This window comes from Chinchilla lanigera, unplaced genomic scaffold (genome assembly GCF_000276665.1).
Source record: "Chinchilla lanigera isolate Chin_1 unplaced genomic scaffold, ChiLan1.0 scaffold00002, whole genome shotgun sequence".
Lineage (NCBI taxonomy): Eukaryota > Metazoa > Chordata > Mammalia > Rodentia > Chinchillidae > Chinchilla > Chinchilla lanigera.
This window is the reverse complement of record NW_004955403.1, coordinates 17,545,984-17,569,248: the sequence shown is the minus strand read 5'-3', so window position 1 is coordinate 17,569,248 and position 23,265 is coordinate 17,545,984. Positions and strand designations below refer to the sequence as shown.

The window sequence follows — 23,265 nt, the reverse complement described above, 5'->3', positions numbered from 1 at the left end:
GATGTAAAGAAACACCCAGATATTGTCATTCTAACCTGTTATTTTATTTTCTTCACAGCTCTATCTTGTGCTGGGAAAAGAAACTTCCCACCTAGCATAAATGAACCCACAAATTGGATTTACAACCACACTTATCCATGTGTATCTACTATGTGTGGCAGTTAAGCTTAACTGTGTCAACTTGATTGGCTTGGGAGCCACATAAGGGATTAGTAAAGCAGACTTCTGAGTGAGTCCAGGTGGGTCATGGAGGCATGACCTTGGCCGATGCATTTGGTCCTCACCTCTTCCACTCCAGCACTGTTACCTTGCTCTGATTTTTGGCCTCCATGAACAAAGCAGGTTTGCTCCACCATACTCTTCTGCCATGAGGTTTCTGTTTTAGAGACTGTTGACCATGAACTGCATCTCCTGAAACCATGAGCTAAACTAAAACCTTTTCTTCTTTAAATTGTGATTATTGGGTACTATGTTTTAGCAACAAGAACTCTGAATAATATACTATGCATACTGGTTGGTCCTTTGCTTTTGTTCCTATATACTATATACTCTATACTCTATATACTTTAAAACTGTAGTTGGTACAGGGAGGACAAAGTTCTAGATTGGTTCTCTCCCTGATTTTAGCCAAACAGTGAATAAATTCATTTCTTGCTTCATTGTTTTTTCTCTTTTTAACTAGACACTCAGTGCAGCAGGTGACTAAATCTTATTCACTGAGATTCCCATGGGTGAGCCTTTGGCCATTACATAAGGGATTTTTTTCCACACTCAAGTGTGGTAGATTTCTAAATCTCTGCTTTTTGCTCTGGAGGACTGAAAAAAAAAACGTGGACCACTCTTTATAAGAAAATCACCACAACTGGACTATCTCAGCTCAACATCCCATAATGATTTTAATTTGCATACTGGGAAGCAATATTACCTGTTCATCTACAAATAATTTTTATCATTATGATTTTAAGAGACTGAAATTTTAGATGGAGTTTTAATATGTATAGTTTATTTTAATGAAAATGTAATAGGTTCTGTGGCAATTAATCTTGACGGTCAATTTGACTAGACTGAGAGATGCCTATATTAGGAAAGTACACATCTGGGTATGCTTGAGGGGTATGATGTTGGGAACTATGTCTGGTCCCTAGTCCCTCCCAGTCTGGCTCTTTCCTGCTGTTTCTGCTTCTTGGCTACCATGCTATAAGTAGCTTTGCTCCACCACACCCTTCAGCTGATGCTTTGCCTTGCCTTGAGCCCATTGTAGTGAAATCAGCCAACTATGGACTGAAACCTCTGCATTTGTGAATTGATACAAATCTTTCTCCTTTTGAACTGTTTTTCTCTGGTATTTTGTCACAGCTACAGAAAGCTAACTAACATAAATTCTAATTACTGTGTAGTCATTTATTATGTATCAAAAAGCTTTTGATAAACTGTAAGCCTTGTTCATTTGTATCTATTAGTCTTTCCAAGACAAGCCTTCCAGAATAGGAAAGGATCCCCAAAACTTGAGAAAAGCATTCAAGATATGAAGACCACAATTTTAATAAAATTGTGCTTTGTCTTTTCTGAGGTCCCTACAGGATACTGCTTGTTGACTTAGACAATTAATTCTCCCTTTTATACTTACTATTTCACTAAAAAGAATTAGACAACAGGGCATGCAGCAAAGGACATCTGGTCCTATTCTTTTCTGTGCAGAAAAGAATGTGCCTTGGGCAACGTTTCTTTATTTTTTTCCAAAAAACAAAGCAATGCCCATATTACTGTTTAACACTCATAATACCAAGTTAGCTTACTTTGATGAGGAATTCCAAAATGATTCTATTTTGTCTTATCTCCCCACGTTGTGAATAATAAGAAATTAATCAAAATTAATTTGTGCAGTCTTGTGAGAAATGAAGTTAAAAGCCCATGGAGCTCCACACCAGATCAAAAGAAAACAAAAAAACCCTCTGCAAACCAGTATGCATGTGCAGCAGAGTACTTCGTGTGCCTTTGCCTTGTTTGTCTCCTCCTTACCTACACATTGGACACAGTACAAGTGATAGAAATCACTAACTGATGACAGATATTTTAAAGTTTAAAGTAGAATTTCATTAAGATAACTAATGGATTTGCAAAAAGAAAAAAAAAGAAGCATACAAGCTGTAAGATGAACAAGCCAATATGGTACCTTGGATAAAGTTCTTTGCAACACAAAATGTAATTGGAGATGTACAGATGCTAGAATCATCACTATACTGTTGGGTGCACAGAGAAAGGGCTATTTACTTGTCGTATAACAGGACTTCACCTGTCAAAAGGAGAAGGTAGAAAAGGACAGCATTGCAGATGATGGTCAGATCCAGGAGTCAGTTTGCCTCATTTATTTATTAGATGTTTTCCTGAAAGCTTATGTGTAGAATGACCTCAGAAAATTTAGTAATAATTCAAATTTACCATTTAAAACATTTTTTAAAGCATAGCTTTCTTGGCGATGTGAAAATTGTACACAATTATTAAAAATTATATAATCTTATAGATTAATTTAAATCAGGAACATAGGTAAATAAACATAATGAATGAAAAATACTACCTCTGGAGAAGAGATTTAACAGGGCAAACAAAGGAGGAGAAGTGATTACATGCAGAAAATGTACACATTAGTTAGCTTCCTCCTGGAAGCTTTGTTCTTCTTAAGTTCACTATCACAACTCCAACTTTTCATTAACAAATATTTGGGTTCCTATGTCTTAGAGGGGCTGAGTAAATTTGTCCCTGATGCTATAATTCCTTTCATCTCTGAGGAAAAGGTCTATGTTTCCATTTGGGATATCTTTTAAATCACTTCTCTTTTTCCTTTAGGTTCAGTTACTTTCTTTGTGCTGAGTTCTTTCTATCTATAAAATCCAAAGGCGGCCATGTTGCTTTCACTTGGTTCACTCCTGGAGCTTCTTTCTCATCTACCTTCTCTCCAGTGCTGAACCTGAGGTGATCATGTGAGGTAGCTCTTTCTGCTTCCTCTCTTCCATCCTTATCCTCCTGTCAAAGCTGGTGATGTCTCTGTAGTCTTCTCTCACAATGGGCACTCGTTTTTTCCTGAAACTTTTTCCACTGATGTCCACAGTACTTCCTTTGCCTGGCTTTCCTGCAGCTTTCACAATAGCTCACCCTGGGTCCATTACTAGTTCCTGTTCTTTTGTCTGCTTGAGAGTAGGCAACTCTCAAGCTCACTGTCTTGTCTTCTTGGACATTATATGGTCTAATTCACTGTAGTGACTTTCTCTACTTCATTAACATAGATTCCTAAATTCCTAAGTGAACTCTTTACCGTCTTTATGGGTCTGAGACCCTTTTATCTCCCTAGTCTCTATTTAAGTGGTGGCAAACCTATGGGGCATGTGAGCCACAGCAGGCTGTTTGTTATTATTGAGAACTCTACAAGGTTTGCCACCATTGCTCTAGGTGATCTACTTCCAGATGCTTTATGGGTTTTCAAACTCAATATGCCTGCCTGATACTAACCAGATTGAGCTGCTCCATATAGGGGCATCCATATAACTAATGTATTAGAACTGTCAGTAATGACTTTTGAGGTCTTCTTTCTCTGATCCATGACATTTAATTAACAACTACAGCTTACTGATACTATCTTCTAAATATCATCTCTATCAGCCTTTCATCCAGAAGATATTTATTCAACATCTGCTATGTGCTATTGTCTCATTTCAGACTCTCATCTATTCTCTTTGAACTACCATAAAACTCTCTACTGATCTTGGTACATCCAATCTTTGATTCCACCTCCTCTTTCCTTTTCTATTTTCTGTCATCTCCTTCATATAATTATTTTATGATCATACTTTAATTATAATTATTAATTTGCACTTAAAAATTATTTCAAGAATAGAGAAACTGTTGAATCTCTGGACCCCATCTGAATTCATCTTTAATATGCAGAAGACCAGAGATGGACAGTGAGTCTGTGGAATTAAGAAATGTCCAATTCAAGACAGTTCACTCTAGGCTACAAGTAGAAATATGAAAATATTTATTGGTAATAGCTGAATCATAACTAGTAAAATAAATATACACAGGACAGGAAAGTGAATGTATTTACTTATGTAAATTGATCTGCTGATTATATAAAATATTTGCATCAGTGTTACCAAGGTTATACATTTGCAATAAATATTTATTGTCAGTTGAAGTTGAAGCAATTCACTTAAGAATGGATCTTTCTTTTTTTGCCAGTACCACGCTGATTTTATCACGGTAGCTTTGTAGTATAATTTCAAGTCAGGGACTGTGATGCCTCTTGCCTTTCCTTTGTTGCCCAGGATTGCTTTTGCTATTCTAGGCCTTTTTGGTTCCAAATGAATTTTAGGAATGTTTTCTCTAGATTGGTGAGGTATCCTAACGGTATTTTAATTGGGATTGCATTGAATCTGTACAACAATTTTGGGAGTATTGCATGCTTACATCTGGCATTCTGAACAACTAATTTGAAGACAACAATATGCAACATAACAACCATTGTTGAATTTCTCTCATCTTTTTTGGTGAAATTCTGTATCATTTATAAACTTTTTGTTCTCTTTAATGGTTTGATTAATCTTGCATTCTTACATCTGGTAATCTGACCAACTTCGACAAAGATAAAAATATGTAATATAACAACCACTGTTAATCCCTATCATTCTGTTCTGAAACCCTGTATCATTCTTACTGTTTTTGCTTTGTTTTGTTTTTGTCTATTTGTTGGCATTTTGCTATTGTTCTTTTTGTTTTAAATTCTCTTTAAAATTGAAAACAAAAATGGATCTTTCTGAGGGCCTAAGGATATGAATGAGTGGTAGAAGTCTTGCACAGCATGTGTGAGACCCTGGGTTTGATCTTCAGCACTGGTAGATCTCTTTGAGATGTTCTAGGGCAGAGCAAGAAAAGTTGCTATGTCCCTTTATGCCAGGCCAATAGTTTGAACAAATCTGTGGGTTCATCTCTTTTATTAGAACTTGTAAACAGACTTATAGACAAACAATGTACTGCTGATAGATAAAGATACTGCTAAGCCATGTACCTCTGCCCGCAAATCTAAAGTAAGTGTAAAAAGAAATTAACACAGTATAGCCAGTCCTTTTTGCAACCAAACTAGCACCCTGTTTTCTACCAAGTTTTCTTACAAAACTCTAGCTGTTCTGTTTGGAGACTTGTTTGAGATTTCTAACCCAACAATCATCTCTGCAGTGTTCTATGCAGTCAATATTAAGTCCTGTCATACTATATTCATCTGAGTTTTCAACAATTGCATGGTTGACACATTTGTGCCATAATGCTCTTTAAGAAATTCTAATACTATATCCTAGGCCATTATTTAATTATCACACCCTTTTATGTATTACATGTCCATTGCTGAAGGTATCACTATGATGGCTTTGTGTCTTAGTGACAGTGACACTTAAAAACTAACTCAAATTCTTAAGGCAGTAGTAGAACAAGACTGACCTCATTCACTACAAGGCCTTTAATCCCTCATTTAGGTCTCTTGCAACTAGATGCTGCATTTGGGTTGGATCTAATTTCACATCCCCAGTGGTTTCCCAGCATAGTGCGGTGTAGGTTGGTTTGTCTCAGAACACCCACTCCTTGGCTTACTTGTTTCATTACAGGATTTTCTGTCAGGAAATGTCTGATTTTAGTTCCTCATTCCAGGGTGAACTGTTGGACCACCTTTGGAAATCTAAGGAGTTTTCTATAAGGTTTATGCTTTTCTGCAGATTGGAAAAAGAAACACAGCACTTAAGCATAATCCCTAAAATAGCAGGTAGCCAAGGACAAATAGGGAAATTAAACCTAGTTTACAAAATTCTCAGAGCCCTGAAAAATTACACCAACCTGATAGATCAGATCCCTGGCATCCAACGCCACAACACCCACCTCCAGCTACGGGCCAGACGCCTGTCTCTTCAAACATCACCGATCACAGTGAAGCTTACTCATGCCTAATTAACTGTGTTTACATCTGATTTTCATATCTTGGCCTAACGACTAATTCTGCAAGTTGGGAATATCATCCATAAATTAAAAGTGAGTCTTCACTGAATCTTAATCCGTACGTCCCTCAAGAAAAAAACAACAGCAAAAGCAAAAGAGTATTTATTTTAAATAATTTAGTACTCATGAAAGTGAGGTGGGTGATTGTATAAGTTGCAAACCAGCCCTGCACTGGATTCCCACCTTTTAGATATTCTCCGCCAGGGTACTGTTCTGACTAGGGTGCTGCTGCCGTTCCTGTTTGAAAGCTTGTGTCAATCAGGGCCCAGCCATCAGCCTTCATCTGCAGCACGTGTGGTTCAGTGAAGTGTCAGTCATTGCCCTCCTCGTCCGAGCACTGCATGCCAATAGCTCCTACTGTGTGCATGACCACTCTGTGGAGGAGCGGGAGATACCAGTCTCTCACTCAGATAAAACAGTGGCATTGCCAACTCTCTCCTGTTGAAAGCTGGCAGCCCACACTCTGTCTGTAGCAGTGAACTGACACCGAGATTAGTGAACTTGTCAGCTTTTCTGAGTGAGCATAAAAGAGGTCTTGTTTGCTAGAGTTTGAATCTAATGAATAGCTTTCTCCTATTTTGTGTAGTGTTCCAGCCATTTGACTTGTACAATAGAGAAATCATATTTCAACTTCTTTAGGTTGAAAAATTGCCCCTTTTCTGATTTTCCACCAAGAGATGTGAAACAGCTATTTCTGAGGCAGCTTTATTATTGAAAGTAGAAAAAGTAACTCACGTCACTCAAATCAAGTCGCTCAGGGAGTAGGTCCAGTAGAGAGTCAAAAGCCAGGAAGAAGATTAAAAACTAATTTTCTAGATGGAATGAGGAACAGGGTCTTTTTCTTCCAAGTGAATGGCCCTATTTCAGAAGACACATAGATTCAAAAGGTACAAGCTTAGGATCCCCCTGCCTCCTTCCTCTCCAGATACAGAGATCAGCAAAGGGCTTAGTCCTGAGAGGACAGGCAGGGTGAGATGAACGCAGACAATGGAAAGGTCAGCCTGAGAACTGCTGAGGAAACCGAGTCTCCCTTTCTGTTGCCAAGGCAGAAAAATTACTGCTGGGAAACAAGCTCATTGCCTGAGTCTGTTCCAGGCAGACATTCTGGGGCTGGACTGTCAAGGCATAGGAAAGCTATCAGTCCTTTGAAAATATGCTGCCAAAAGCCAATAATCTGTCCACATTTCTAATCTAGCGTTCATCTCTAAATTCAACCTCCTGCGTTATGAAGTTGTCAAAGCCAGCTTTATATTTAAGACCTACAGGTTGCAGAAGAAAGTTTGCCGACCATAGAAAGTCACCCTTAATTTAAAAGGCCTGGGCCTCCGAAGGGGTCTGTCTGGAGTCTCTTAACATGCTACATCTCTGAAATTATATATATATATATATGTCTCAGATATAATGTAGGTCTGGAATATCCCCTACAGGCCTATGTGCAAAAGTGTTGGTCCCCAGCTTGATACAATTGGCAGTAGTAGAACCTTTCAGAGATGAAGTGGGAAGTCTTCAGGTCATTGATGGTAGTAGATGATTCAGGGGGTAACAAAATCCAAGCCCCTTTACCTTCTCTCCTTTTGCTTCCAAGACAGAAAGTGAACAGCTTTGGTCTGCTGCATACTCCTGCCATGATTGCTGCCTTGCCTCAGGCACTAAATAAACAGGAACACTGGACCACGCAATGAAATCCCTAGCATGGTGAGCTCAAATAAACTTTTCTCTTTATAAACTGATCATCTCAGGTATTTGTTATAGGGATGGAAAGCTGCCCAACACAGCGATATCACTATATGAAGACTTAGGACTGTGAAACTATTACATAAATCAGCAAGAAAGAGATATGACATCACATTGCTTTGTGAACTTCCTACTAGAATCAAAATATATGACTCAGAATTTCTTTCCCATCCTACCTATGCTTGTGATATATAAATCTCCTCAACATCAGAAGTTATAGCATAGCATGTGGACAACAGAGATAGGGGAAAAAGAATTCTTACACATTTGACAGAAGTTGTTAACTTGGTACCTGAGACTTCCAAGGAGCCCATAAATTTAAAGCATCCATGACCTTGGATGGCAAAAATGATCTTTAGTTTTATGTACTTCTAACTGAAGTTTTGCATTTTCTTCAATCATAAGTGAATGCAACAAGTTACATCAGACTTAACAGTACCTATAACTTCATCCTCAACAGAGTCTTAGTAAACATTGAGAGTTGTTACCAAATTTTTGAATACTGTGTATGCTCATCACTACTTGAAAATTATGGGGGATGTCAACCCACTACTAGATCTTCTCTAGTGCATAATTACTAGATTATGATATTATAACAAAAATTGACAGCTGTATTTCAGTGGAGTTGATTTTCTTTGTAAAATTACACTTTCCACTTTATGGATTTAAAAATATCATTCTAAGACTAGGCTTTACTAGTTGATTACAAGAATTTGTGGCATCAAAAAAGGTTAATAACTCTGTGTTTTTGTTCGTTATTTCATTCTGCTTCTTTTTTCTCCCTACCTATCATTGCAGCCATTCATTGTCCCCAGTGTCCTTTCATTGCTTTAGTTATTCAAATGGGTAAGTGTCTTAGTTACTTCATTATTGCTGGCACAAACTACATAATACCCACAAGTTAAAAGAGAAAAGGTTTATTTTAGCTCACAGTCTGTGGAGGTTTCAGTCCATAGTCAGCTGGCTCTAAGCCAGGGCAGCATGGCAGAGGGCATTCCAGAAGAGAAAGAGTCTATGGCAGAGCAGGCAGGAAGCAGGCAGCCATGAGCCTTCCTTTCCCTTTATATTCCACTCAGGATACCAGCCTATTGGTGCCACCCACACCCAGAGTGGGGCTTCCCATGACCACACCTAGAACCATGCTAAATCAATCAGTGGCCCCAAATCCATACGGACATACCAGAGACCCAGTCACCCCTAAAAAGCCCCACTTATGAGCTTGAGAGCCAGGCAGATAGCTAAACACAACCCGTAGAGGGAGTTTTTCCTATCTACATTCTATAAAATACCAATCCCTTTGATGAGAATCTTCCTCTTCTTCACCCCCAAACCAAGGCCCCTGCTTGCCTGGCTAAATTTTTCTCACACACTATGCAGACAGACCTTAAGTACCCTGTGTAGCCCTCTCTAGCCTGGATTAAATCAAGAAATATGTAGAAATACTCTTTTGGGTTGGGAAGTAGCTCAGTTGGTAGAACACTTGCCGACCATATGCAAAGTCCTGGATTTAATCCTCAGTAAAAAAAAATAACCCAAACAAAGGAACAAACAAACAAACAACACATATGTTTTCTAGAGACAAAATAATAGTATACATGAGCCACTCTTCTAATCCTACACTAAGAAAAATGTTCACAGGTATCTGGGAATAAAATATATGGGCTGAAAAATTTCTCCTCAGTTACTGACATAAAGGCCAGCAGGGATTTGTCAGGCAGGGGGCACCTTTCTCATTCAGATCATCCTCTTCCCCTTTATGCTTCTATCTCAGTGGCCAAGCTCAAATTTCTTTCTGAATAGGTGGAGATGAGCTGAGTTGCTACCATAGTCAATATTGTAGCTCTACATAGAGCAGCCTTTCAACCTGTGAGCTGGGCCTTTATTGCATTGAATATAAGAAAAAAGAGCTAACCAGTGTCTTCTTGTCCTGTTCACACTGTAGGGAAAATACCGGGGCTTCTCTCATCACTTAATGATATTCATATAACATGTGCTAACTACCTGACTTCTGTGTGCAGAATAGAGGACCTGGAGTCACAGAGGACATAACAGATGAGACATGAACCAGTGGGAAGATGAGTGGAAAGCCATTGCCTCCATTACCTAAAATTGCAAGGAAGACCAAAAAGTTTCTTCCACGGTTTTAAATGTCTCACTGGGCCAGGCTCACTAAGTCAGGCTCATCAAGCCTTAATGTCGTGGAAGGAAAACACAAGTGCACATAATTACTACGAGGTAATAAAACAAGCATATAAAGAGGAATGTAAGTGCAGGTCACTGTTGCATGCTGGGGTAGCATGAAATGATGGGAAAGTCAAAATAAGAACAAGGCCTGGAAATTCTGTTGAATAAAATGGATGCTAGTCATGGCTGCCATTTATCAACTGTCTGCTCCATGACAAGCACTGAGCCCAGAGCCTTACATTTATTAGCTCATTAGTCCTGACAACAATGCCAGGAGGGAGGTATTATCGCTCCTATTGCATAGATGAGGAAACAGAAGCTTAGGGACCATGACTTGATCAAGGTTATTTGAGGTCAGGGAGATGTGGCTATAGTTTTATACTCTCTACTGTGTGTGCTACAGATGCGGATTAGGTGAACAGCACTTGGATCACATTTTGGTTAATACGCCTGTGTGCAAGCCCATTCATAACCTGTTTTTGTTTTTTTTTAATTTTTTAAACAAAACCAGTTGTAAACAAGACAGGAAAAATACACTTTTTTTGGTAATCAGTCTTCTAGAAGAGTCACTCAGTGAAAAGAAAAATAAAACCTCCGTCTTCATAAAGGATGAAAACGAAGTCCACCCACCACCCAAAGACAGCACATGGTGATAGTGAAGTTGAGCGATGGGCTTGATGACATTTGGGACTGAGAACTACCTTCTACCTGAATCACTCTGGGCCCTTCTCTAGGTCTCCCTTTCCAGTAGTCCTCAGACTATGATAATTAAGTAAGGCAGTGTACACTAAACATTAAGTGTAGTGCCAGGCACATAATGATCATTCAGTCATGTGTTAATTGGTATCAGTGTTGCTGTGTCTCAGCTTGTTCTCTGCTGCTATGAGAGAATAGCAGAGACCACATTATTTATTAAACAGGTAAGTTTATTTGTTGCATTTCAGGAGTCTGGGAAGTCCATGAATATGGTTCTGGCTTGTGGTGAGGGCTTGTGTGCTGCATCACCACATGGTGGATGTGTGCTGTATCACCACATGGTGGAAAGGCAAGCAAGCATTTGAGAAATGGAGAGTGTACAATGGGCCCAACCCATTCCTTTTAAAAAATCAGGAACTCACTTCTGTGATTGCTAATCCATTTCTGTGATTAACAACATCAATCCCTTCATGAAAGCAAAGCCCTTATGACTTACTTAACTTTTAAGGGTCCCACCATTACTAAAATGGCAATTAAATTTCAACATGAGTTTTACAGGAGATATTCAAGCCATAGCATTCTATTTATGGTCCCCCATAACCCATCCCCCTTTCACATACAAAATACATCCATTCTCTTCCAGTTGCCTCAAAAGTCTTAACTTATTTCAGTGTTAGCTCAAAAGTCCAAACTTGTCATCTAAATCAGATATGAATGAGATGTAAGGCATGATTTACCCTAAGGCAAATTCCCTATACCTGTGGGCCTGCGAAATCAAAATAAATTTTCTACTTCCAAAATACAAGGTGGACCAGGCATAGGATAATCATTTCCTTCCCAATGTTAGCTCTGCAGTTCTGGGTTTTGGGAGCAGTCCTACTCCCACTGCTCCACTAGAAATCTGCTGTGTGAAGGTTCTCTGGGGTGGCTCTTCTCCTGAAAGAAGTGTCTTCCTAGGCCCTTAGGTAGTCCTTACAATCCTTTTCAATCTAGGTGGAGGAAGCCATCTTCCTACAGCTCTTGTAATTTGCTGGTCTTAAAAGTCAGCACTTTGTGGCTGCCACGAAGGCCTGCCCTGAGCATCCTCCAGGATGGTGATCAAGCTGGACTGGGGCTGTGGCTGGGGAGGTGAAGAAAACTGTTCTGAAATGCAGACAATAGAAACTTGAGGTGGCTCTGGGCAGTGAACCCAGGCGGGGTTCTTCGGCCTGTTGCCTGAAGCCATCTTGCCCTCCTACATCTCTGGCCCATGATGGCAGGGTCAACCTCGAAGGGCTCTAAAATGTCTGCTGGGTCTTTCTCCCATTGGCTCCATGAAAAATATCTGACTCCCTTCTAGCCAGCTGAATCTCTTTTAGCAAATAGTCACTGGGTCAAACCTTTAGTTTTCTCTTCTAAATATACTTTTCTGCTCTACACGGCCAGGTTGCAAATTTTCCAAATCTACTGCTCTGCTTTCCTGTTAATTTTGAATTTTATGTTTGCTCCCACAGCTCACTATATGTGGTTAAGGGTATCCCTGCAATAGTTGGAATGCTTTGCTGCTTAGGTTCTGCCAGAGTTCATCACTTTTAAATTCTGCATTCTATAAAGTCCTAAGACTTGGGCATAAATGCACCAAGTTCATTGCAACTGTATCACAAGGAGGGTATTTACTCTCATTTCTAATACCTTGTTCCCCATTTCTCTCTGAGACTTTATCAGAATGCATATAATTCATGGAAATCTAGGCTTTGAGGCTGTACCTCCAAATTCTTCCAGCCTTTATACATTACCCAGTTCCAAAGCTGCTTCCACACTTTTAGCTACTTTTTATGGCAACACTCCCACTTCTCAATACCAAAATCTGTATTTGTCAGTGTTCTTCAGAGAGGCAGAACCAATAGGAGATAGATATGTAGAGAGATAGACAGAGGTAGATAGATAATACATAGATAGATAGATATTAGGAAATTAATCCGTGTGACTATGGAGGCTGATAAGACCCATGCTAGACCACCAGCAAGCTGGAGACTCTGGGATACCAGGAGCATGACTCAGTCCAAGTCTAAGATCTCAGAACCAGGGAAGTCAGTATAATTCTCAGAGTGAGGCCAAAGACCTCAGAACCCAGCAGGGCTGCCAGTGTAAGTCCTAGAGTCCCAAGAGTTCTGATACCCAAAGGCAGCAGGTGGACAGTGTTCCAGCTCCAGTAAGGAGAGTGAGGAAATAATTTTATCTCCTCTATTTTTGTTCAGTCTGGGCCCCTTGTCTTTTGGATGGTGCCTGCTCACACTGAGGATAGATCTTCCTCAACTAGCCTCCCAAAGCATGTGCCAATCCCCTATAGTGACATCTCTGCATACCAGCCAGCAGTAAAGCTTCATCAGTTCTCTAGGGCTTCCTTAAATCTAGTCAAGTTGACACCTGAAATTAATCTCAGGTGTCATTAATCTCATGCTGTTAAAATGACTTTTTTGCATGTAGATCTATAAGCATAGACCTATTTTTCTAGAATATAGTGTATTAGGTTCAGCATGATAGAAAATGATGACAGCTGACCACTACAAGGGGCAGCTGCTATCTCTCACTGATAGCAGCAAGGAGGGCCAGTTAAAATAAGACACTGGAGGAGGACATGCTTATGATGATGATGATTATGATGATGATGATGGTGGTTTGTAAAGGATAGGTGTGGTGACCCAGGCTTATAATCCCAGCTATCTGGGAGACTGAGATAGGAAGATTCCAAGTTTGAGGTGAGCCTGGGCAACTCACTGAGGTACTGTCTCAAAATAATAATTTAAAAAAAGGGCTGGGGATATAGCTCAGTATGAATGGAGGTCTTGGGCTTCATTTCCAGTACCATGCACTCAAAAAAAATCTGTAAGAACATCGGTAACAGGTGTATTTTCTATACTAATTTACATTTTGCAAATCTCTTTTGCATTCATTTCATTTGATTCATACAACATTGCTGCAGTGTAGGGAGGGCATTATTTCTGCTTCAGAGATCAAATAAAGAAAGGCTCAGAAAACTTAATACCTTCCTTGAAGTCATAGCTAGTCAGGAGAGCAAAAAAGGCTATAGTGTGGAGTGTGCTGTCCAATACAGTAGTTAGCAGCCATGTGTGGCTACTAAAGAAGTTAAACTAATTAAAATAAAGTAAAAGAGAACAGAATGTGCAGGTTTTCAGTAGCAAGGACCACACTGTGGTTAGTTGCACTCAGGTCAGATGACACTGATTTTAGACAATTTCCACGATCATAGAACACCTTGGACTCTACTGATCGACAGAAATGAGGACACCAGTCCATTGCTTCATGGTATTATGCCCAGTGCCCATAAAAGAAAGGAGTCCAGAGGACTATATACTTCAGAAGTTTATCCGGGAAAGAAACTTTAATGTTGATACTGTCCATTTAATATTGCGTGGCACCAGACTGTAAACACCATCAGAATTTGTCTCAGAATCCCTGCTCCACAAATTCCTAGCCCCTGTGCCCTGCACACAGAGTTACAGATACCTATTGAACAAGTCTGTTTCATCATCCACTCAAGTCAGAAAAACATGTCATTGTGGGCCAAATCTTTCTGAAGCAAGTAAGTGGAATGCCGCTAAAATGTAACTAATAATCTTTGCCGAAATCCCCAAGGGTATTTATAGCTCTAGATTTATAAAATTATTCAATGTATGTACAGAGTTCTTTTATATTCCAATATCTTTTCCATGCAGAAAGGTTGTAAATAGATGTAATCAAAAGAGAGCCATGCCAGTTAAAAGTAGATACACTATGTCTGAAGAGAAAAAGTTTTAAATAACGATAGATTCAACGAAGAAAAATCCAAGGTTTTGCTTTTTAGAGTGCTTTATAACATACACCCAGTAAATAGGAAGGTAACACATCCTTAGTAAATCATAAGTCAGCCTCAACTTTTTGATCACTTTCCTTAGAAGAACACTATAAAATAGCTTTTAAAAGCAGAGAAATAAACAGCATTATCTCTCTTACAGCAATATAAGTTCCAGAAGTTAGTCTCCAGCCAATGACAAGCACTTAGCTATCAAAGAATGCCGTTGTCAAATTCAAGGTGCATGGGCAGAGATGGAGGCAATTTCATTTCTTAAACTGACTTTGAAAGTCTTCATGATGTATGCACATCTCATGAAAATGTGTGCTTTAGTATAATGGCCTGTTCTCTTTAGACAGATGGGGCTTGTTTATGTTCTACATGATTGTACTCCAGAACTTCAGACTTAAGATGTTTGCCATAAATATAGTTAATCTATTATTTTATGAGAGATGCTAAATCTTGGCCTCCTGGATTTGGATAGATGTATGCCAAATTTATGATGGTACTTCTTGTAAATGACAGCTGCTGCCAAAGCAGAGAACTATCATTTTCTTCTACTCAACAGCACAAGGTCCTGTTGGTAGAGACAGGAAGGGGAGAAGAGGCAGTTAGGGGGACCTTGCTGGCTAATTGATGGAGTCCTGTGCAGTCTGTGGAAATGAGACATTGTCATTTGGAGAACATGGTACCATTGGTAACCATACATAAAAACTATGAAACACACAGGAGAACCCATAGAGATGATGAGACAAAGGTTCTGTTTTTATCCTTGGAAGAAAAATTCTTTGAATCAATTGAAAATGCACTCCCATAAGGCAACAAGGTGACCATAAGAAGCGGAACTGCAGCCTTTCTAGGGAAATGACCCTGAGCGACCAGTTGTAACGGCTTTGGGTTCACATTTGAGGAACAGCCACCACACAGAAGGGTGACATGCTGAAAACTAAAATGAGCTGCTTCGAGGCATCGTGGCCCCTTTCCACCCTTCTCCTGTCTGTTCTAACACTGAGATCTCAGTCTCCATAGATGGTCATAGGAGTGGGGTAAACAACCTATATTGCTGCTTTCGGAGGAAATGTTTTAGATGAAACGGTTCAAGATGCTACTTAAAGTCTGGGCAGTGCCCAAGCCAACCTAATTGTCCCGTCTCTGAGGCACAGCAAGGCTTGTGCCATATTGGCAATGTCCTTTCCCAGTGTTAACCTCTATCCCAGTGAGCATATGTGTCTATAGATGTGTAAAGTCTGCAGTTGCCAGGCTGGAACTTTGAAAACACTTTTCCTTTTCTATTCACCCGAAATGAGTGCTTTTATTCAAATTTGCCCATGAAGAACTTTATAACTTCCAAACAAGTCTTTGTTCTATTACAGTTAAATATCACAGATGACACACTCCCCAGGAAGTTGAAGTTTATCAGTAAAATGAATTCTCATTGGCCCCTTTACTGTCACAGGACCTATCAAAAACAGCAATGGTCAGCAAGCTAGCATGCTATCTGCAAGTAATACATGGTCCTGCTCAATAACTCTGAAACAGTCATTTCGTGGGCCCAAGTTTGCCCACTGGAATTTTTGCATTTATTCCTCTAAGTCAGAGAACTTCAGAAGTATCAGGAATAGTGGGATAAGCATGGGACAAGGGTCCCTGAGTTCTGGCTCATTTCTGATGCTATTGTGACATGAGTTGTGTGGTCTTTTACAAGCTGTTTAATCTTTACAAGACCCAGGATTTTCACTGGCACCATATGTCCAGGAGCAGCTTAAGTGTGGTGACAATATATTAATCTTAATATCGCTAGTATCCAAGATGGTAAAAAAAAAAAAAAGAAACCTCCCATTGGGTTTAAAAGCCCTTTGAGGATGTGAAAATGTCTTTCTGCTCATTGTTGTACTCCAGTATCTTGCAAAACAAGCACATATTCTGTACCATAGTATAGACCAATGGTGGCAAACCTACGGCACGTATGTTATTGAGTTTTTTGTTTAAGACAAAAGATGTAACATAGAGTCATTGTTTTCTAAACTAAATCCTCAGTAGTGAGGTTTAATTGCAGCGTTGGCACTTTTGATAAGTAGTGGGTTTTGGGATGAAATTTGGGCACTTGTCTCTAAAAGTTCCCGTCACTGGTGTAGATAATAACGCTATGTTGAGTGAATGAGCAGGGATCATTTTTTGCATGAGTAAAAGATGGATACTAATTTCATCCCTGCCTGTCACAGTGCTGTGGAGAGGATCAAATGAAAATGCATATGTATGCACATCTTGTAGAATGAACAAATTTAAGGTGTTCCTACTGTTACATTTTAAGTAGAACATGCTAATTCTATTGTGTTTGCTCTTAACTGCATTCACAAATATATCAGTGGTATTTTAAATTTTTCCCTATGTTTCTTCTGTTTAGAAAGCAACTGACTAAAAGCTGTTCAGGTCTAAAGAGCTTCATGTACTTTAAACTAGAAATGTATGCTTCTCCATCATGCTTTCCAGTTAATGTTTTAAAAACCCAGTAAAAAGGCCAGACATAGGAAATGGGAGCTTGATGATCCCATTTTACGATTGTATTTTATGATTAGGTTGACTATCACAATAGTTTGCTATATTGGAGAAATAAAGGTTTTCAAAGGATCTGTATCTTTTTGAACATGTTAGGAGTTGTTAGATGCTATCACAAAAGAGCCTTCAGTTTGATGCATGGTGCATATTATCTCAGGGATGTGTACTGGTGTATGGCATTATGACACTTGAACTCCAGGGAGAAATTTGAGTACAGTGCCTGGCCAATGTGTTCCAGCCTTCTCCTGAAGCTGCCTAATGCTTGCTGTGTTTTGACCCCAATTCTCCCAAAGTACATTTCTCCTCTGTCTGTTTCAGAGTCCTCCTGATGCATCATTAAACGTTGGGGCAGCTCCTAGGAGACCATAAAGCTATTACTTTTTGACCCCAACTTCTAAAAAGTGAATAGGACAGCTACTCTTATTAGCCCTATCTTTAATGAAAATATTTAATGAAAATACCATGTAGCTACAATTCCTTATAATAAAAGAAATTCCTGCTGTTGTAGTTTAAACCCATTTTGTTTACTGGCTTGAGAGGAAAAAACCCCAGAAAGCTTGCCGCGATGGCCGGAAAATCTTACATATGCTCGTTCCATTAGGACAAGTCTCCTTGTATTGCACAGATACAGATACAACAAAAGCCAAATTATGTCTCCAAATGTAACATAAAAGAGAGAAATGGTTGTCTCAAGTGTCAAAATAGCAGGGAAGAAGGCTTCCTTGGCTCTTGGATGACTGTTAGATTGCGCCTTGGAATAAATAATGCGAGCTCTTGAACAGCACTGACAGGTCACTTGTGGGCCTCTGGCTCCTTGCCAGACACTCTCAAATCAGACCTCACCTTGAATGGTGCTCGGCAAATCCCAGGATGTGCCTTCCCAGAATACCTCATTCTTCTCAAAACCTGCTGTCACTCAAAACTCTTGTGCTAAGCTGTTGATGTTAAAATATGAGACTGGAAATTGAATGAGTGGATCCTACGGATGTCATGAATGCTTGGGTATTTGAAATCCGGTAGCTCAGACACTGAGCAACATTTCACTTTTCACTCAATAACCTAGGAATCCTATAGATTCTACTGAAGCTCACTTTTAGGAGCTCTTTTTCAGAAGAAAAAGCCCAGATGCTAGGGCGTTTCAGTGCCACGAGATTTGCTAGGTAACTATGCACTTTCACCAGGACTGCTACGCTAATTGCTGGCTAAGTCCTTGAGGGGATGCTGTCTGCGCTGAAACACTTCAGTCATTTACTGGCACGCTCGTCCTTCCTCTTCCCACTTACTTCTTTGCTACATTTTACTTAGACCGTTCGCTGAGGACTGGTGCTGTGCCCTCCGTTTCTCTAAAATTGGTTTTGCTTAAAGCTAATGCCAACAAAATCTATAACACTGACGACAGCTGTCGGAGCTTTTCTTGGATTTAGAAACAGGTAGTGAACAATACATTACACACTACATTGTTTAGACTAGATTCCCATTTGATCAAAGCTTCTAATTTTCCAACTTGAATATCCTATAAAACACATGAGAATTCTTCTTTAGAAGCTATATTCAGCTGAAAGTAACAAAAGCACATAGGACCTATGTATTTAGCAAGTATAATCCATTATATTTTTAAATAGCATCATCTTTCAACAACTTTAGCATCACTTTTGTGGATATAATAGAACATATAAAATATTTCATTACTATTATACTTATATAAAACACAGAGAAACATATACAACTTATGTAATACACAAACATGAGTTAAAGAATAAATTCTACAAGTTTTGAGGTAACATGGAAATGAGATTCCTCCGAATATAAGTGATTTCCAGTATTTCTAGCCCAAATAGTGAGTGAGCCCAAAAGAGCGGGACCACAGATACTAAGGGGGATGGGTGGGGAATGGCAGAGAAGCAAGACTACAGACCCCACACTGCTAAAGAGACGCTGGCATTGTGATTTGTTTTTCATCTCTCCCTATGCTCATCTTCAGATGAGCATACTTACTTCTCTTTCCTTACTTCTCTCTCCTTATTTAAACTACTGTTGGCCTTGACCCTGGTGGGCACCAGTTAGTTACTCTCTAGGTAAATATAACAGGTGGAAGACCCTTAGTTCCACTCTACTAACATTTGAACATTAGAAGAAAAGCCGTGTCTCATTAAATTTGACTTCAGTATATAAGCACTGGGCACCTTGTAGGTATAAAGGACATTGTGATTTCAGCCCAAGCTCCTTTATTTGGATTTTCTATTTACATATTTCTCTTTCCTTGGTTCTATGCCTTATTCTTTGGCTCTTTACAGATTTCCTTTTCTGCTCATTGCTTTTATTACTATCCCTAGAGCAAACCCAATTCACAAATAGTAGCATAATTTAAGTGAAACATTGTACACTTCCAGGAATGTCTTTAGTATCTACCAACTGTTCAGGTAGGTCAAACCACAAAGTAAGCTGAAAAAATGGGGTTACACCAACCTCCATTACCTTATCCTTTTATTTATTAGTTCTGCTGGAGGTAAAGAACATAATTGAGGTAGTAAAGCTTTCTGGCACCTGGGCTATAGCTCAGTGGCACAGCGCCTGACTGGTAAGCATGAGGTCCTAAGTTCGATTCCGGGTACCAAAAAACCAAAAAAACAAAACGTTTTGGTAGAGCATTGCTTCATGGAAGCAACAATATTCTGCAGAAAATAAAGCCAGGCAGGCAGGTAATTAGGAATCCTGCTCTTCCAAACAGTAGGTAACCTTTAGCAAACAACTGCCTCAACCTTTGCTTACCATGATTTATAACTTGGTTCAAATGAAGACAATATGTGACACTAATATCTATCTGTGGGTTAAAGATTGGTAAGAATATATATGCATATATATGTGAAGGGCTAATGTAATAATCCATTATTTACTAGCTGTTCATCAGGTAACATAATTTAGTGATTCTATCACACAAAGAATAAGAAAATCTTTGTTACAAAATTTGTCTGCTCACTTCTTCTAGGTTGCAGAGCTTTTGAAATCGGCATTTACAGGACCTTCTCAATTGGCCTTTCCTACACAGTCCTCTGAATGGGTTTCTGAATGTTTCTTCTACAGTAATGGTTGTGCTCTTCTCCAAAGGCCCCACAATGCTCTGGGAAAGCATTCTTAAGCATTCTCTTCCAGTGCTACAAGAATTGTGGGGAGCAGAAGATAATCAGAAGTATGAGAATGTTTTCTACAATGGCGAGGCCCCCAAAGAGCGTCAAACAGGAAAAATAGACATATCCTCTTCATGTCTTCACCTAGACGTTGCTTGTGAATTAGGCACAGAAGCAAGCAGAGGTATCTATCATGGGCTGTGATGAGCAGATGTGTGCCTACTGAACATCCAATAGGGGTTTTTCCCATTCCACTGAATGAATCTACTCAGAAATATTGGAGAGTCTATGTTCAAAGAAATGTATATAGCTGGCACAACTGTACTGCTGATGTCTGGTGGTTTATTGAGTTAATGCTTAAATTTTTTTTATATATTATGACCAATTCTGCATGCTTATATCTGGTAATCCGAGCAGTTTATGTGAAGACAACAATACGCAGTATAACAACCATTGGTGAATTCCTACCATCTTGTCTAGTGAAACTCTGTATGGTCTCTAATGTTCTTTTAAATTATTATTTTCTTATTCCCTTTAATGGTTTGATCAGTCCTCCATTCTTACATCTGGTAATCTGAGCAACTTCGTTGAAGATAACAATATGTAGTATAACCACCACTGTTAATCCCTATCATTTGGTTTGAAACCCTGTACCATTTTTAATGCCCTTGCTTTGTTTTGCTTGTATTTTGCTACTGTTCTTTTTTTTTTCTTTTCACTATTTTCTTTTAAAAAAATGGAAAAAGAAATAAAGAAATGTAGACTCTTGCTAAAGAGTCACTTCCAAGCTGGGCATGGTGGAACAAGATCATGATCCCAACACTCTGGGAGGCTGAAGCAGAAGGTTTACAAATTCCAGTCCAACCTGGGCAGCTCAGCAAGACCATGTCTCAAAATAAAAAAATAAAAAAGACTGGTAATGTAGGCTAGTGTGAATACCCAGTACCTCACAAAAGAAAAAAAAAGTCACTCTATTAATAGCACAATTCTGTTTACATATGAAGTTCTGTTAATCAGTTCATAACTTTGTCAATAGTTCCCTTAAAATCTTTGAGTTTGTAACTCTGAGAGGAATCCTATAAAGATATTTTGAAAATCAAATCTTTTTATTACTTTACCCATTTAAAGATCCATTTAGTAATATTTCTTTCTCAGAAAACTTCACTCTTTTGCCCCTTAACCTTCCTTTGCTAGGGCTAGAGAATACAAAAACATCTCTTACAAACACCTTTAAGAATTCCTTCACTGAAAAAGTCCACAGTGCAGACCAAACATAGAACATGCAGGAAGGAATAGTCGCTCAGTATTTCAGGTCCTTTGCCCGATTTTTGTTCAAATACATTGTGACCAAGTAGCCTCCACTTATTTTCATGCATATATACATATTTATACACATATTTATACACATATATCTACTTAAATGTGTATATTTCACAACATGGAATGGCAACATATCCAATGCTTAGATTCTGTGCAAACATATACCCCTTCCCGTGAAGGAAACATATTAATATTACCAAAACAAACCATGGAGGGTAACATGCAGGGACTGAGGGCAGGAGAGCAGAGCTGGGCGGGGAAATGGGGAGGAAACAAAGAACGTAAAGAACGAAAAGTGTCATTGACCTGATTTGTCAGAGCTGTTGCCTGTGAGTGGAGTGATGGCGCAGCTGGGATTAGCCTTTGCGCTGTCCTTGGAAGAAACCATTTTGGGTTTACTTTTCGTTGCCTCTAGTGCTTTGACCTTCTTGGCATGTTTACTTCCTTTGTAGTGGGCCTCGGCCTGGCTCTACAAAGGAGAACAAATCAGGCTCATTTTTTGCTACTTAAAAAACATCACAATGGATGCTCATGCAGGGAAAAAATACATTCAATCATAGGCACCACAGACATTTACAACTCAGCACTTGACTAGGTTTTTGGCATTTAATGAAGTGGTAGACCAGCAGCTGCAAAGTTCTAGCATATCGGACCCTTCTATACAACATTAGACGTTACGTGATTGGACAACAGAATTACTGCGAAATAGTGATAAAGGCGAGCTTTGTCATCAGTGCCCTCCCTCCACTGGCAATCTGGGTTACTTTTCAGACATTTGTCTGGCAGCAGCTGCTTTGGCTGTCCTGCCCCTGCATGCAGACAGTGGGGCGATGACCTTCCACACACATTTGCCTTCGTCAGAAAACCTTCCTGCCTTGTGTCTAATTTTCTCTGAGGTCTGCTCTGAGACCAACTGGTGTAACAAGACAGCATGTTGAGTAGAAATGACACTACATTTTAGAGACATCTACATGTCCTTCATGCACCATTTTGATGATTCCACGTCCAAGAATTATGTAACGTGTGCCCCAAAGGAAGTGGGGATCTTATCTCAGACGTGACACTGAAGTCAAAGCAGTTAGTGTTAGATTTATTTATACGCAAAGCTTATGTACAACTGTGACTTCAACACTAGGTCAGAAGGAGAAAAAGAACAAGACAAAAGACAAAACAAATTACAATAAGCTTAGAAAACATTAATCATTTTCCTGACACTTGGAAAATGCCCCCTCTGCCTAGACAAGGTTTCAATTTTTTTTCTTGGTCTGGAAATTGAACTCAGGACCTTGCACCTTGCGCTTGCCAGGCAGGCACTGTGCCACTTGTCCTATGGGACAAGCCCAAGGTTTTAATTTTTTAGGTGTCCAGTATTAATATATACAAGAACAAAAAAACCTAAACAAACCCACTTGAATATCATCTTGAATAGACTGAAGAAAACATAAACATGCATTTGGTTAACGACAAAATAAGATAAAACATATACGATATATTGCCTTAGTTCTAAAAGTGAAATGGGTGATAAATCTGACATAAAATGAGATGACATTTGGGTAGAAACTTTCTAAGGTAATGGTAATTTTTATCATCATTTTATATCAGGTTTTTTTTTTTTTTTTTTTGTCTTTTTCAGACAGGGTCTTGTTATGTAGTTCAGGCGGGCCTTAAGCTCACTTTGAAGCCTAGGCTGGTCTCAAACTCACACTGATCCTCCTGCCTCAGCCTCCTGAGTGCTGAGATTACAGGCTTGTGCCACCATGCCCAGCTATATCGTGTTCTTTACTT

General features: G+C 39.3%; 1 protein-coding gene and 1 long non-coding RNA gene across 6 annotated transcripts in view; one reads left to right on the top strand and one right to left on the bottom strand.

Annotated features, from left to right (window-relative positions):
• LOC102021615 overlaps nt 1–20,493 on the top strand; it is a 64,343-nt gene extending 43,850 nt beyond the window's left edge. The window contains exons 3-4 of the long non-coding RNA XR_259181.2: nt 7,623–7,728; nt 20,022–20,493. This is a non-coding gene — a long non-coding RNA (uncharacterized LOC102021615). The remainder of the gene's footprint in view (nt 1–7,622; nt 7,729–20,021) is intronic.
• Znf385b (zinc finger protein 385B) overlaps nt 1–23,265 on the bottom strand; it is a 386,454-nt gene that overhangs the window by 13,802 nt on the left and 349,387 nt on the right. For all 5 annotated transcript variants that reach the window (XM_005373358.2, XM_005373359.2, XM_005373360.2 and 2 more), the window contains one exon: nt 21,787–21,949. In XM_005373358.2, the coding sequence (XP_005373415.1) occupies nt 21,787–21,949 (163 nt within the window). The remainder of the gene's footprint in view (nt 1–21,786; nt 21,950–23,265) is intronic.